Source organism: Astyanax mexicanus, chromosome 8 (assembly GCF_023375975.1).
Source record: "Astyanax mexicanus isolate ESR-SI-001 chromosome 8, AstMex3_surface, whole genome shotgun sequence".
Lineage (NCBI taxonomy): Eukaryota > Metazoa > Chordata > Actinopteri > Characiformes > Acestrorhamphidae > Astyanax > Astyanax mexicanus.
In genome coordinates, this window is record NC_064415.1 from 45,246,520 (window position 1) to 45,263,687 (window position 17,168).

The 17,168-nt window shown below is 41.4% G+C and overlaps 1 protein-coding gene across 1 annotated transcript in view; it reads right to left on the bottom strand.

Annotated features, from left to right (window-relative positions):
• Positions 1 to 11,034, bottom strand: part of nfatc4 (nuclear factor of activated T cells 4) — a 49,373-nt gene extending 38,339 nt beyond the window's left edge. Inside the window, exons 1-3 of the mRNA XM_015602183.3 lie at positions 10,468 to 11,034; positions 1,189 to 1,355; positions 578 to 1,090 (exon numbers count right to left, since the gene is read on the bottom strand). Coding sequence (XP_015457669.3) covers positions 578 to 1,090; positions 1,189 to 1,355; positions 10,468 to 10,558 — 771 coding nt within the window. The 5' untranslated portion in view covers positions 10,559 to 11,034. The remainder of the gene's footprint in view (positions 1 to 577; positions 1,091 to 1,188; positions 1,356 to 10,467) is intronic.
• Between the last annotated feature and the right edge of the window lie 6,134 nt (positions 11,035 to 17,168).

Genomic DNA, 17,168 nt, shown 5'->3' on the forward strand with positions numbered 1-17,168 from the left:
AGAGAAATATTGTGATATTATTTTAGGGCCATTTCGCACACCCCTAATATGAGTGCATGTATTCAGAGGCCGGCATGCAGCAAATATTTGAAATGTTTTGGAGGAACCTCTGCCATTCACATTTAAATGATTTCCTGCTCTAAAACACTTCTTTCAACAGCTTATTAGCAGATGTACTGAGATAAACCTAACATAGATGTGTTGAGGGTAAACAAACAAATGTGCAGAAGTGGAGGTCCTCCATGAACAAGGACAGGAACCACTGGACTAGAAAACATTCAATATTTACAGATTTAAGGCAAAACATTAAAAAATGACTTTAAATAATAAATATTAAACTAATTAATAACAATCTAATATGACACTATAATTGAATATTTACATTAAACATTATATGCATTATATGCATAATCCAATTTGCTAGTTTAGAACATGCCACAGTCATGCCTGTGATTATTAGGGAGGAGTCTGAAGAGAGAGAACTTGAATATTCAGAATGCTATTTATCATTGGATTGTGAACTGAACATGAATGCACTCACTGACACATTTGAACAGTCTTTCCATGACTAACTCACCTGTTCCAAAGACGTCTTCCTGGCCTTCTGGGGGATGCTGAGCTCACAGCTGCTGGCTGGACCCTGAGACTGGCTGGCATTTTCTCCCACCTCCAGGAGGGTGGGGTTTTCCTCTGAGTAACTGCCCCTGCGGGAAGTGCAGGGGGAGGCCAAGGGGGAGTTTCTTCTCTTTTTGCCCACTGGGGAGGTAGGTCGAGAAGAAGGTGAGAGACAGAAGTGAGTGGTTGCTTCGTTTAGCTCTTCGTCCTCCACCAGTAGCGAATCACAGCTGGAGGCAGGGCTCAGCCAGCCACGGGAGGACGGGCTGGAGGCAGGGCTTGGGCTGAGTGACCCTGCACCCATCCCACCATCCCGATAGCAGTACGGGTCAAGCAGGGGCAGATAGAGACGCTCCCGGTCCCAGCCCCCTCCAGTGTCCCAGTAATTGCCACCACCAGGAGGAGCAGAATCATCTTCGGGGGAGATAGTGGTTATCTGGATGCTTGGACACTCCAGTACTCTGGATTCAGACACCTGAAAGAGACAGAGGGAAAAACGATTATTTTTGTTTTGATATGTAAGGTATTTCTTGTGCCATCACACCTCTTCACAGCACCTGTATTGTTATTTACCTGTACAGATCTTGCTGGTAGGCTCTCATACGTTCCACTGAACTCCCTCACTAACGCCCGCCTGGGTGGAGGGGAGTGCATGCCTGCTCGGTGTGTGGCTGATGGAGGAGACGAAGGGATACCCATCGGCTGGTTGGAATGCGTGGAGTTCAGTTGTGTGTTGGGGACTGGACAGAACAGATAGTGAATTTTCTTTTAGGGCATACAGAGGACCACACAAAATGCGCAGCATACTATTTAATTACACTCTTAAAAGCTTAAGTTTCTTGAGCAGCTTCTATTTGCAATAGAAAGCCAGTCACTTATCTCTGATAAGTGCTGTCAGGCAGGAGCGATGATACAATTAAGGGCACTTTATAGTTCTTACTCCTGAGCCTATGCTGTAGCCAGATACGGAAAAGTAACAACGCACCTTGCAACACAGACAGATGCATTTGTGGTTGGTCCACCGAGCCTTGTGTTCTTTTACTGTTTAAACTGCAGTAAAATCGCGACCACTGTGTAGGGCACTTGCACAGGCTATGCCATAGGTAATGTGTTAACTCAATGTGGAGGATGGTGGAGGGTTGCGAAGACCTGTAATGAATATGTGAGCAAGGTGGGCTTTCAAGCATGTTCCAACTAAATACAGTTACAAGGAAACCCTTTGGGATTACTTGAATTCCTGCATAAATTGATAATTAAATGTGTTCACACAATAGTCAAACACACAATATACAATAGTCACAACAATAGACAAACACAGTCTGCTTAAACTAATACCACACAAAAAAGTGTTTGCATGGTTTTATTGAACACAACATGTTAACATTCACAGTGAGGGGGAAAAGTATGTGAACTCCTAGGCTAATAACTTTTCTAAGAGCTAATTGGATCCAGGATGTGATGAGATTGGATATGTTGGTTAAAGCTGAACTGCCCTATAAAAAAACACACACACCAGTGTTGAGTTTGCTGTTCTTAAGCATTGCTTGATGTAAATTATGCCTCACACAAAAAAGCTCTCAGAAGACCTTGCATGAAGCTGAAAAGGGTTACAAAAAGATGTAGGCCTGTCACAATAACAACATTTTCAGGACGATATATTGTCCCAGAAAGTTTTGCGCTAAACGATAATATTGTCATTTTAAAGGGACACTATAGAAAATGCTTCTGCTTCTTGGCCCCCAAAGGAGCTATAAGATAATGTGCCACACTAATAATATACTAACATAATAATACTATTACACCATTTTACAGTTAAACTAACTTTTTATTATTAAGAGCAGACATTGGGCTCCCAATATAAAAATATTTTAATATCCTAAATAACTAAAGCAAATAAAGTACAACCACCCTGGGACTCTGTGGGTTCTGAGAAAACAACAAATATTTTAAAGTAACATTTACATAATTTTTTTTTTATTCTGAACACAAAGGAACTTGCAGATTCCTTTTTCTGATCATATATGTATATACTGTAAAACACAAATTAGCTCAAAAACACAAGTGCTCATATGATCAAAGACACAGATGTCTCAGACAGAGCTCTTGCTATAAATATATTTTTAATGTAACTGTCAGACAAATTCTGAGCAGGAACCCCAACATGTTTACTGTGTGGGGCTTGAGGCAGGATCTCTCTGAAGTAACAATTTTTATATTCAATATTCAGCTGGATGAATTGAGCTGGATGGTTGTGCTTTTAGTGGTGAAACGATTACTCGAGTAAATCAAGTAACTCGATTAAAAAAATGATCGATTAATTTTCTGTGCCTCGAGAAATCGTTTAATTAATTCACGCCACAGTCCCTCCCCCTAAGCTTCCAGCCACCAGGGTCGAAGGTGAGGCGTGACCTGGTGACTGGAGCGAATGAAGAGAGGCGGGGTGAGGAGAGCGGGGGATCCAGTTCGTTCGCTTGGGCTCCCCCCTCCAGAGAGAGGCCCGGGGAGATGAAAGCCCACCTCCCAGCCTCTGTCCCTGAGCCTCGCAGAGTGGCGGCTCTCGGCAGCGCCGTGGTGGGCGGTGCGGCGGCTCTCGGCAGCGCCGTGGCTGGCGGTGCGGCTGCTCGTGGCACCGGGACAGGTGGAGCGGCTGCTCGTGGCACCGGGACAGGTGGAGGGGCTGCTCGTGGCACCGGCACAGGTGGAGCAGCTGCTCGTGGCACCGGGACAGGTGGAGTGGCTGCTCGTGGCACCAGCACAGGTGGAGTGGCTGCTCGTGGCACCGGGGCTGGCTGAGCGGCGGCTCTCGGCAGCGCCGGGGCTGGCTGAGCAGCGGCTCTTGGTAGCGCTGGGGCTGGCTGAGCGGCGGCCCCCGGTAGCGTTCTCCACCACTGTGGTAGGCCCCTGGGGTTAGGGGCGTGAACACTGTGACCCGGAAGGAGGAAGCACACAGAGATACACAGACACGGGGAGTAAATGAACTCAAACGTACCTTTATTGTTTTAAAGGCCCTCCACCACACCCAGAGTAAACTCAAACAAACATAATGCTAGCCCAGTGGGGCTCTAGAGTCTGTAGAATTACTTAGTTTTTACATATAGCTCCGTGCAGCCTTAGCCCTCAGCTCCCCAGTGAAAGTCCTCTCGAGTGAGGGCTGAGGCTCAGTATATATGCCTGTCCCAGCTGGCGGCTCAATCAGTCCTCATGCGGACCAACTGGGACAGACATGGCTTGACGCTATATGTTTCCTAGCTAACACATGCTAACACATGCTAATACTCTCCACACGTGTGTGTGTGTGTAGCGGCACGTCACTGCTCATTCTCCCTGCTGCATAAACTCTGCATGCACTACAATTTCTAACTGATAGATGTCGCTGTCTGACGGATTCACCGAGAGCCAGTGAGAGAGCAGCACAGCGCGAGTTGCTCTCTCATGTACAGCATCAAAACCTCATCCCAACTGTGAAACATGGTGGAGGGAGCATCATGGTTTGGGGCTGCTTTGTTGCCTCAGGGTCAGGACGGATTGCCGTCATCAACGGAAAAATTTATTCCCAAGTTTCAAAGACATTTTGCAGGAAAACTTAAGACCATCTGTCCACCAACTGAAGCTCAACAGAAAATAGATGATACAACAGAACAACAACCCAAAACATAGAAGTAAATCAACAAGTAAATGGCTTCAACAGAAGAAAATATGCCCTCTGGAGAGTCCTGACCTCAACCCAATTGAGATGCTGTGGCTCGACCTCAAGAGAGTGATTCACACCAGATATCCCAAGAATATTGCTGAACTGAAACAGTTTTGTGAAGAGGAATGATCCAAAAGTCCTCCTGACTGTTGTTCAGGTCTGATCTGCAGCTACAGGAAACCTTTGGTTGAGGTTTTTGCTGCCAAAGGAGGATCAACCAGTTATTAAATCCAAAGGTTCACCTACGTTTCCCCCCTGCACTGTGAATGTTAACATGTCTTTAATAAAACCATGCAAACATTTATATTTCTGTGTGGTTTTAGTTTAAGCAGACTGTGTTTGTCTATTGTTGTGACTTATATGAAGATCATAACACATTTAATGACCAATTTTTGCAAAAATCCAAGTAATCCCAAAGGGTTCACATACTTTTTCTTGCAACTGTATGTTTCAGAGAAATTCTACAATTTAATGAAACCTTAACAAAGTATAATATTAAAATATTTGTGATTATTTGTAACACCAAAAGCAACATCGCTATAATAAGAAAACTACACTGGATAAAGTTGTTTGAGATATACATTTTTTTTAAATGAATATGTGCAATGCACTATTCTATTCTGTTGAGTGTCATCTCATCATAAACCAAATTATTTCTACACAAACCGCCCATGTACCTTCTTTAACGGAAACAAGTTACATTCAGATGGTAACCTGCATAGCAGGCACAATATAAAAATTTGGTCATTTTTTTAATTTAGCATAAAATGCTGTCTGGCACAAGATACTATAGCACCACCATGCAATCAGACTCCTCAACACACAGAGACTGAATTAAAGCCCGACCTCACCCCTTACACATCCACTCTCACAGGGACTGGACCCCCCACCACTCCTCACACACAACATATGTACAAGACTGTACAGAAACCTTCCAATCACTCACACACACACAGACACACTCAAGTCAAATCAAATACATTTTTATAGTGTTTTTTACAAATGATTTCACAAAGCAGCTTTACAGAACAGAGAATCAGACAAATAACCGAATGTACAATACAGAACCCCAGTGAGGAAAACTCCCTTGGAGCTAGGCTATGTTATCGATCATTTTTCTCGACGTCAATAACAGCCATTGGGTTTCCAAGTGAATTTGTTTACATAAGAATGAACCAAAGCTAGTCGTGCTGTGCTGCTCTCTCGCTGGCTCTCGATGAATCTGTCGGACAGCGGCATCTATCAGTTAGAAAATGAGTGTAGTGCACGCAGAGCTTATGCACAATAGACAGCCCCTTCACTCACACACATACATATATGGAGATGTGTTAGCTGGCGAACCCATTCAAGGCTAATATGACTTTCTCAAAAAATAACCAGCTTTAGAGAACATTTAGAAGGTTTAGAGTAGGTCTTAGAGAAGGAATTTTAAAAACAACATTAAAAATTACATTCATTCATACATACAAGAACTTTGGGCTGCTAAGCCATCTGTGTCTTCGATCATATGAACACGTGTTTTTGAGCTAATTTGTGTTTTACAGCATTTACATATATTATTAGAAAAACAAATATGCAAGCGCCTGTGTTTCCAGAGTTAAAAAAGTTGAACTTAATGTAAAAGTTACTTTAATCTATTTGTTGTTACTTGATTTTTTTTTTTTTAAGATCTATTTAATATTTAGTGCAATTTTCTTAGAACCCACAGAGTCTCAGGGTGGTTGTACTTTATTTGTTTTATTTATTTAAGATTTTAAAATATTTTTATATTGGAAGCCCAATGTCTGTTCATAATAATAAAAAGTTAGTTTCACTGTAAAATGGTGTAATAGTTTTATTATGTTAGTATATTATTTTTGTGGAACATTGCCTTAAAGCTCCTTTGGAAGCCCAGAAGCAGGAAAAAAACAGTTTCTATAGTGCACATATAAAATGACAAAAATGATTGTTTATCGCAATACTTTCTTAGACAATATATTGTCCTGAAAATATTGTTATTGTGACAGGCCTTCTCAGAGCTGGAGGAGGAAGAACATTTGGGAGGACCAGAGGGGATAGGTCTAACATATTTAGGCATAAGCAACACCAATAATGAAAGCAGTTCAAGTTCATGTAAACTCTGATCTCAATATAGCTTAAGTGTTAAACAGGGGCGGAAAAAGCACTGAAAATTGCAATTAAGTAAAATTACCTTTACTTTGTTAAAATTCTAATAAAAAAAGTAAAAGTACCCATCTAAAAATCTACTCAAGTAAAAGTAAAAAAGTACTCAATTTAAAATGTACTTTGAGTAAAAGTTACATAGTTACTTTCAATTATTTGATGTAAAAAAGTACAACAAACCATAAATTAAATCGTTTTAAATGAACTACTATTCCACATAATAATTTGGACCTTTCAGGCAGTATTTGTTCAGACCAGCTTATAAAACATTTTCAAGAACAAGTGGCATAGAAGTCTATGATTAATTTTCTTTCTTTACTGTTAAAAAGTTATGGTCATACAGGTATATGGTCACACCGTATTTTTATAGTTTTACAGTTCATTATTATTTTTGTAATGCTTTACTTTAATGGCTATTTACATGTTTTTTTTTTCATTTAAGCAGATTGTTTAATGTTTCCAATAAAAACTTGGGTAGCATAATTCAACAGAACACCGGTTCCCCCGAGCTGCGCACACACACCCCAGGCTACACACAGAGGACAAAACTCAGCACAAACTATGTGTAATAAAATTAGTGGAACATAAACACAGCGAACATTATGAAGCATTTCTCTCACCACCAAGACTTTCCAGTTTAGTTCAGCGTTGTATAATATCTAAAAGGGAACTATGTATTCCATGATCATTAGCTAAGGTATTTAGGTTATATTCGCCTCAATCGCCTGTCAACATTGCGCCGACAGACACATTTAATAAAGCTTTCAGTGAATTTAATATACTATTAATTTAGGCATTAACACTAATTAACATACAGGATAACAAATACCCATTTCGTCTCCATTAACCTACACTGTTTTTCAGAAAACCCAGAAAAGAAGAATTCTGCCAAAGGTTGTACAATTATACAAAGGGATTATAATAAAGGGATTATTGTGCTGGATATTCTGCTGAATACAGAAGATTGTATAATCTGTGTAGCTGCATCTGAACGGAGATTACTGGTCTTTATAAAGTAAATCCACAGCTAACCAGTGAATTTAGAATATACATATAACTTACCACCACATGCTTTCGCAGGTTTGATGTAAAAGTTTTGAAAGCTGACAGCTCTGTCCGGCAGTTCACATTTAGCATTGCATAAGGGCGTTATTCCACTCGCAAGCATCCGTGCGCTCAGCGCATCCGCGCAATTTATTTATTTATTTTTTAATTTAGACATTTTTTTCCCCAGCATTTTATTTTTTACTCAGTAATGGGGAGTTTTCCAATGTAGCGAAATAAATTACTTGTGTCAAAATGTACTTGCATAAAAGTAAAATTACCTATATTAAAAACTACTTAAAAATTACAAACTCCTCATAAAATCTACTCAATTACAGTAACGTGAGTAAATGTAATTCGTTACTTTCCACCTCTGGTGTTATATTCACAGTATATTTCCTTATTTCATTAAATCATACAATATAATTCTAATATCAATTTAAACAACATAAAATCCACAGAAAAACTGCAATAAGTGGCCAAAACTGACATCTGTAATATGAACATCAGTACGTGTTTGATGCTGTAAGAATGTGTACTGTAATACTGGAAAAATCATATCACCTTTACTGAAACATTTTACTGCAATAAACTGCAACATACTGCGCTAGTGCTATCTCTTTCGCTTTTCAGGGTTGAGTATATGGGACTGTAGTCTGGGAGTGTAACGTGTTAAAACAAGCTGCATGGGACGAACCCTGGGTTACGGGAATACTCAATACTCCTCAGTCTACCGCTATCGGGCAGCATTTACTAGTGCTGCTAATCAGGGATGGCTAGTGCTGCTAACTGGGGCTGGCTAGCACTGCTTACAGCGGCTGGAAAGCACTGCTTACCGGGGCTGACTAAGTGCTTGCTAACCGCAGCTAGTGCTCACCCCTGGACAGAATACTCAAATTTTAAGCTTACTGTAAATGAACAGTGATTAACTCACCCAAATAAAGAGTTTTCAGGAGAGAAATCTGTGTAGCTTAATATCCAGTGCTCATTTGAGATGAGACCTGCTGAATTAGAAGGGATACATGGCGACACCCCTTATTCACTTCAAGTACGCATTCTTCTACTAGTGTCGCTTAATTCGCCTTATGATCCAGTGTGCCTTATGTATGAAAATAGACCAGAAACTAGAGGTTTATAGTGTGCCTTATAATCTGCAGAGCCTCATAGTCCAAAAAATACGGTAAATATAATGTTAGGAAGCAAAAAAAGTGGGCAGCTTCTATTGTAGCCAGTCCCCATTCTTTTATAAGTGAGGTAAGGAAAAAGAGATTGCAGAGTGGAGGAGACGTGATGGTGTAGGGGTTACAAAGACTCAAAATATGAATCATATTTTATAGGCTGTTAGATTAAGATCAAAAATCTTCCCAAATACTAAAATAGAGAATATTTAAGGCATGCATATAAACACGTAACTGTAGGTGGAAAATGTTTTTAGAACAGAAATTTTATTCTGAACACCGCTTTCAATGTTTAGAGCTTTTTATGAGTTCTCACTATTGGTCCAGTTATCCCTAAAGCCAACTGAGTACTGATATGTTTAATGTGTGTGCTGTGAGGGTGTGTGTACTGTGCCTGCGTGGGGTTATGATCTTCTGGTATGCAGAGTGGAGGTGGAGTGTGTTAAGATGCCTCAGATAGATGCTGTATGTGTGTGTGGAAGAAAAGCTGGAGTGTGTTAGTGAGCCTGATGCCAGTGTGAAGGGGATGGGTGTGTGCCGGAGTGTGTGCCATGAGGAGAGAAAAGAGGGCAAAGAATCAGTGTGTGTGTGTGTGTGTGTGTGTGTGTGCATTCTCAGTAAACAGAGACTGAAGGTTCTGTCCAGATGGCAACTGTTAACGTTACTCACACGCACAGCTGATTAAAACCACATTGTGCTGTACCCTTCTCTCTCACACACACATAATGTGTGTATTCCTCTCTTTATGGGGTATTTCCGTTGACTCCCGTATTACTGAAAACCTAGCAAGCCTCAAATTCAAAGAGAAGCTGTAACTTTTTCGCAGACCAATCAAACGCTCCCACAAAGACTTCATGGGGATGTCTGGTCCCCACAGAGAGCTAAACAAGCACATGTGCACACAAGGTGACTGAACTATACACAGAATACTGTTAGATAGCTCAAAGCTTGAGTTCATGCATTTCCACTGAACTTATTTTGCAGTCGTTCCTCTATCCTACTTATTTGATCGTGGTCGTCATTGGCTTATCGTGTCTTCATTTTAAGATGGTAGCATCTGGGGAACTACCTTAAGATATTGTGTATATAAACAGTGTTTTGTTTAATAAACCACCTGTGTACTTTCAAAGTTCTCAGTGTCTCATTTTAAATGTCAGCCCCCTTGGAATTCTACCAATGAAGTGTGGAGCTACTTTGAGCTTATTAATGGTGTAAAAATAGTAATTTCTTTACATGGACAATTCTGTGCCCCTATCACTAGCATTGTTGGGAGCATCAGCTAAAAGCTCTGTATTAAATGCTGGGGATGAACAGAGGTGAGCTATTTGTTTGTTCTCGTTATCATGTTTTACTACACCCCAAGTCCATTTCATACCGGATTTCTCCTTTAATTTCAGTTGTGGTATCTTATATTGTATGTCCTGCGTTAATTCTGAACATGTACACACTGCAGTGGTAATGCTTAAATTATATGCTGTGTAGCCAAATACGTAAATCAATGGAAATTTTACTTCCGGACCATTCAAATATAACCAAAATGAGTGTCCCCACAGATTGTTAAACACACTTAAACAGTTAAACACACACACACACACTTACTTATTAGCCTCCTTCCAATTATCACTATATAAAGTTCAGCTAGGCTAGTGCTAACGAACAAACCACGATCATGCACCCAACTTCAACAAGCAGCAGCAGTAGTGCGGAGCGCCAGCCCCGAGGCCGGGTCCGCTTCGCTGCCCGCACAGAGTGCTCTGACCCCCGCTACCCGCTTACCTGCGCCCACGGCCTCCTGCGGATCCTCCTCGAACACCAGCTTAAACTCAAACTCCCCCTCCTCCCAGCCGGAGCCCGGGGCTGCCCCCATCCTCAGCCCAGAGCACGGGCACGGAGCACGGAGAGAGAGAGAGAGAGAGAGAGAGAGAGAGAGAGAGAGAGAGAGAGAGAGAGAGAGAGAGAGAGAGACTCGGTTTAGGTCCAATAGAGTACAGCTCCACTCTCTCGATCAGGACGAAGAGTTTTTGGAGAAATAAAAACAGAAATATCCACTTTTCCCAAACTTCTCCTCCCTCCACAGCTCCGGGTTCAATCTCACATTCCCACGACCTTCATCCCTTCATCCTCCGTTCAGACTGTCATCCGCTCCAGCTTCCTTTCTTCCTCCTCTCTCTGGGTTCTCTCCTTCCCCGAGCTTTCAGAACTTCTGCAGAGTTCGCATCGCTCCAAAAACACTCAACACTCAATACCCACACACACACATACATACAAACACACACAATTACTCACACACTATCCAGCTCTCTCTCTCTTTCTTCTGCACAAAAAAGTTATCAGACTTTTTTCGACCCCCCCCCCCTTTCTTTACCCTTAATTGCCTGTGGGTGGGCTCCTCCAGCTCCCTTCATGCTCCTTCACTCCATCCCCTATTGGTCACTTTGTCTGTCCATCAACAGACCCCCCTACCCAACTCCTCCAAACCCCACCCCCCCTTTTTCCTTTCCCAGTTTCCTTTGCCCACTCTGCTCAGGCTTCCATTGGTTTTCAGAGAAACCACATCCTATGTGGGTGAGTTATAACTTCATGATAACCACGAGAAGCTCTCCAGCGTACATTCGTCAAGGCAGAAGCACGTTCCTCCCCCCGTCCAGCGGAGAATTCCCTGGAAGGAGACCAGCAAGAGAAGCTAGAACAACCCATCCCACCCCGAATGTGGCCCTGTGTATCAGTTTCAGCCCTGTGTATTCTTGCACTGTACTCTGAACACTTATAATATACAATTTTGAGCTATACAGTGTGCAGTTGTAATTATACTATATACTTACACTATAAAATCTTACACTATGCATTCACACAGTAGTCTTATACTTACACTATACAATGTATCACAAAAGGAAGTACACCCCTCACATTTCTGCAGACAGATTATATACCAGTATAAATTTGTTCTTCCCTCAAAATAACTCAATATACAGCCATTAATATCTAAACCACCAGCAACAAAAGTGAGTACACCCCTTAGTGAAAGTTCCTGAAGTGTCAATATTTTGTGTGGGCACTATTATTTACCAGAACTGCCTTAACTCTCCTGGGCATGGAGTTGACCAGAGCTTCACCCGTTGCCACTGAAATGCTTTTCCACTCCTACATGCAGTCCATCACCTTTACCCTCAGCCTCTTCAATAAAGCAGTGGTCGTCTAAGAGGTGTGGTCATTATCATGCTGGAACACCGCCCTGCAACCCAGTTTCCAGAGGGAGGGGATCATGCTCTGCTTCAGTATTTCACAGTACATATTGGAGTTCATGTGTCCCTCAATGAAATGTACAGTAACTCCCCAACACCTGCTGCACTCATGCAGCCCTAGACCATGGCATTCCTACCACCATGCTTGACTGTAGGCATTACACACTTATCTTTGTACTCCTCACCTGATTGCCGCCACACATGCTTAAGACCGTCTGAACCAAACAAATAATATTGGTCTCTTCAGAACATAGGACATGGTTCTAGTAATCCAAAATTGAAATCGAAACCAGTGCTTAATTTGGACATTTAGGGGTGTAGTCTCTTAGGGGTGTACTCACTTTTGTTGCTGGTGGTTTAGACATTAATGGATGTATATTGAGTTATTTTGAGGAAAGAATAAATGTATACTGTTATATGAGCTGCACCAAACTACTTTTCATTGTGTCAAAGTGTCATTTTGTGGGTGTTGTCCAATGAAAAATCTATATTTGCAGAAATATCTGCAAAAAAGTGAAGGGGTGTACTTAATTTTGTGATACACTGTATATATGGACACCATACACTAAACATTTACGCTACACTCACAACATACACACACTGTATCAATCAATCAATTAATCAAGATTATATTTTCGCTAATACATTAAGGGGAACTCTTATTTTCACAGAAGCCAAGCATTTACAACCTAAACCTAAATAAAATAATTACAAATAAAATAACACCAAAATTATAAAGAAAGCAGGTGATGAAAATAAAAAGTAAAACAGAAGATAGAATAAATAAAAGGACAAAATAAATGAAATAAAAGGTAAAAGGTAAAATAAATAAAAAGGATGAAATGAACAAAATAAATGAAAAATGAAAGAAAAACTCAAATAAACCAGATACAGGCTGTCTGAAGGTGGTTAGAAACTGAAAGTTTAAATGATTTAGTGACTCCAGCGAGCTGAGTTTTAGAGTTTCCTGTAGTGAATTCCAGCACACTGGTTCTCTGGAGCTAAAAGCAGATTTTCCCAGTCCAGTAAAAACTGACAGGTAATCCAGCCACTACAGTGGGTCTGATAATTACTGTTTAATTACAAATCATGGATGAGATATAAGGTGGCAAATGGTTGGAGTGCGAGTTGTATATAACTACCACTATAAGCTTATACTATATTCTTACATTGAATGGAGATGTAATTCTCTTTGGCACTCTCCCATCAAACTTTAACATATAATGGGTCTGTAGATCCTGGACACTTGTACGTTGCTGAAGCTGATATCCCAGATGGTTTCATATATGTTCAACTGCAGACTAGGCAGGCCAAGGATGTGTTGGGTTCTGGCATACCTGGGAAGCCCTTGTTTTGTGTGTGTGTTTGTGTGTGTGTGTGTGTGCTGAAAAAGTACAGCGTGTTGTTACTCTAGGAAACACACAGGTCACACAGAATGTCCTGCATATATCACAATCTTGCTAGAGTATATTAAATGTACATATACTGTACCCTTGTTCACTGCACATTGTGTACACTTGTACTTTAACTCTACACTTTACAACCTTTACAATACAGTTCTGAGTTCTATATTTACACAATGCTGTAATGCTGTTTGTGCAGTGCTATTGAACAACGTACTATGTTCTAACACTATAATAGTGAGTAGTACCCTAGGGGAGAGGTTGGTTTGAGACACGGCCCGGGTAGTGTGTAATAGTGCAGGCCTGCTGACAGGAAGAAGACTGAACTCAGATGGTGATGACAAGCCGACAGGGCCCGCTCTTCTGTCATCCGCACTCTTCTCTTCATACTTGGCCTTCTCTGCCCCTCCCCCATTCGATTGCTATCCCCCATTCCTCAGTACACTCCTCCCTCTACCCCCTCCACCCCTAAAGATCTGTTTCTCATTATCCTCTGTAGTCTGCACTCTGTCTGAGACGGAGACCAAAAACTTAAATAAACATCTTTCTCTCTCTCTCTCTCCCCTCCTTTCTCACATTATCTTACTGTCTCTCTCTCCAAATGTGTTTCCTTGACATCTACTAAAGCTATCACTGGCTTTTCACACACACACACACACACACTCCACATTGCCGACCCCCAGCTGCTAAGTCTCCTCGGACTTTGCCACCAGAACTTTTGGATTTGTTGGTTCTGAGCTCAGTTTGTTGTTTAGGATTCTGTTCCGCTGGGACAGAGAGGCCGGTTGGAGGCCGTTATCAGGGAAGAGGAACACTTACACGAAGATTATGATTAGGGAACGATGGAAGGCCTTGGGTGGTCTTCCGTGTGGGGTTTCATTTGTTTACTGAGCCAGGAAGTGTAATTACAGACACACCGATATGTGGTGTGTTCACAATATTATTATTTTTTCATAATACACCCAAAATGATACATTAAACATTGCATAGGGCACAATTTGTGCTCTGTTTACAAACATACTGTATGTCCTTGTTCACTACAGAGTGCACTTTTTTCTGTTTCTGAGTCAACAATATTAGCCACGTCAACATTTCTGTTCTAAGTACAATTCTCTTTCGTTATATAGTGCATTATCTTTTCTGTTTTAAATCTAAAATGGTACCCTTACAAAGTGTACTGTTTTAAGTGTAAACTTACACACATATCCTCTACATAGAGCACTAGTTTTCTGTTTTTAGTGTAAAATGATATTCTTACATATTACATAGTGCACTAGTTTTCTGTTTTTAGTATAAAATGATATTCTTACACATTACATAGTGCACTAGTTTTCTGTTTTTAGTGTAAAATGATATTCTCACACATTACATAGTGCACTAGTTTTCTGTTGTAACAAAAAAAAGATAACCTTTTTCAGTTGTATGATGAAATAATGCCCATAGCCCATATTAAATTATACTCTTATTCATTACATAGTTGATTACATTAGACTTAGTTTTGACACTGGGTATTGAGGCTGAGAATACAGTTACTCTTTCTCAACATTACATTACATTACATTACATTTGGCAGACGCTTTTGTCCAAAGCGACTTACAATATTGAAGTGCAATATATTAGAAGAGGTTAAGTACAAAAATAATAGAAGTTAAAAATAAAGCATCTATAGATAGGGCCTTAAGGAGGTCAGAGGGAAATAATGGGATAGAGGAGTAGAGAAGAGGAAGAAGGAGATGAGGTTAGAATTAGTTAGTTTGTTAGAGGTGTTAAGAGAGTAAGTGCTCTTTGAAGAGCTCTGTCTTCAGGAGTTTATTAAAGATAGTGAGAGATTCTCCTGATCTGGTAGTGGAAGGTAGTTTGCTCCACCATTGGGCAACTCTGTATGAGAACAGTCTGGATTGCTTTGTGTGAGTGTTTGGCAAAGCGAGGCGACGTTCATTGGAGGAGCGCAGCGGCCGGGAGGTAGCGTAAGCCTTCAGGAGTGAGTGCAGGTAGGAAGGAGCCTGTTCTGTCATCACCTTGTAGGCGATTGTAAGAGTTTTGAATTTGATGCGAGCAGCAACCGGTAGCCAGTGGAGCTCAACGAGCAGCGGAGTTACATGTGCCCGTTTTGGTTGGTTGAAGACCAAACGTGCTGCTGCATTCTGAATCAACTGTAGTGGTTTTACTACACAGGCCGGGAGGCCAGTTAGTACGGCATTGCAGTAGTCGAGGCGTGAGATTACCACAGCTTGTACCAGGAGTTGGGTGGCCTGTTGCGTCAGAAACGGTCGAATTTTCCCGATGTTGTAAAGCGCAAAGCGGCAGGATCGAGCAACTGAGGCCACATGGTGCGTGAAGAGAAGCTGGTCATCAACCATGACACCCAGGTTCCTAGCAACCTTTGTCGGTGAGAGAGAGAGCAAGTCGATGGTTATGGCAAAGTTGTGTTGAATAGAAGGTTTTGCTGGTATGACCAGAAGTTCAGTTTTTGAGAGGTTTAGTTGGAGGTGATGTTCCTTCATCCATGCGGATATGTCTGAGAGACACTGCGATATCTGTGCAGAGATTGAGTGATCATCTGGTGAGAACGACAGGTATAGCTGAGTGTCGTCAGCAAAGCAGTGGTAGGAAAAACCATGTGAGCGGATAACCCGACCTAGAGAGGTGGTGTATATTGAGAAGAGAAGAGGTCCCAGTACCGAACCCTGGGGAACCCCAGTGGGTAACGAGTGGGCTGGGAACAGCCGTCCTTGCCATGACACCCTGAACGAGCGCCCAGTGAGGTACGATCTGAACCATGACAGCGCATTGTCTGAGATCCCCATGTTCGAGAGTATAGTTAGGAGGAAGTCATTGTTGACTGTGTCGAAAGCAGACGAGAGGTCCAGCAGAATGAGCACTGAGGACTGTCCTGCAGATCTAGCAGTTTTTAACGCTTCTGTCACAGACAACAGAGCCGTCTCAGTAGAGTGCACTTTCTTGAAACCAAATTGGTTCTGGTCCAGGAGGTCATTTTGGGTGAGGAAGCCAGAGACTTGATTGAGAGCTGCTCTTTCTAATGTTTTAGAAAGAAAAGGCAGTAGTGAGACCGGTCTGTGGTTATCAACCTGGGCGGGGTTGAGAGAAGGCTTTTTAAGCAGTGGTGACTCAATATCCGATCACTATTTAATTATGTTTGAAATAGTTTTTAATCAAAATATCCTCCTCCCGCCCCGCTATATCAGCAAGCGTAAAATAACAACCTCAATTGTTAATGAATTTGTAAATAATCTCCCCGACTTAACTATCTCCTTTCCGTCCCATGAACATGATCTCGAGCACAAAACAGAAAATCTACAAACTGTGCTCCGGTCTAACCTTGACCATGTTGCGCCGACAAAAATAAAACAAATCAGGGATAAAAAGCTAGCACCATGGTATAATGACCACATTTGTACATTAAAACAAACCGCTCGTAACTCTGACCATAAATGGCGACACACAAAACTCGAATTTTTTCGGCTAGCATGGCAGCATAGTCTCACAGACTACAAAAAAGCCCTAATTAAAACAAAATCCCAGTATATTTCATTGCTTATTGAGAAAAACAGAGACAATCCTAGATTCCTTTTCACTACTGTGGCTAAACTCACCGGCAGTCAAAACAAACTAGCTCCGTTATCCCTGCCGACATTAATAGTAATGATTTCATGAAGTTCTTTGATGATAAAATGAATAGCATTAGACAAAAAAATCAGTATCACTCCCAAAATTTACCTATAAATATTAATGAATGCTGCTTCAGCTCTGAGGCACACCTAGAGTGTTTCAGCCCGGTTACAGAAAAAGATTTACTTAGTGTAATTAACTC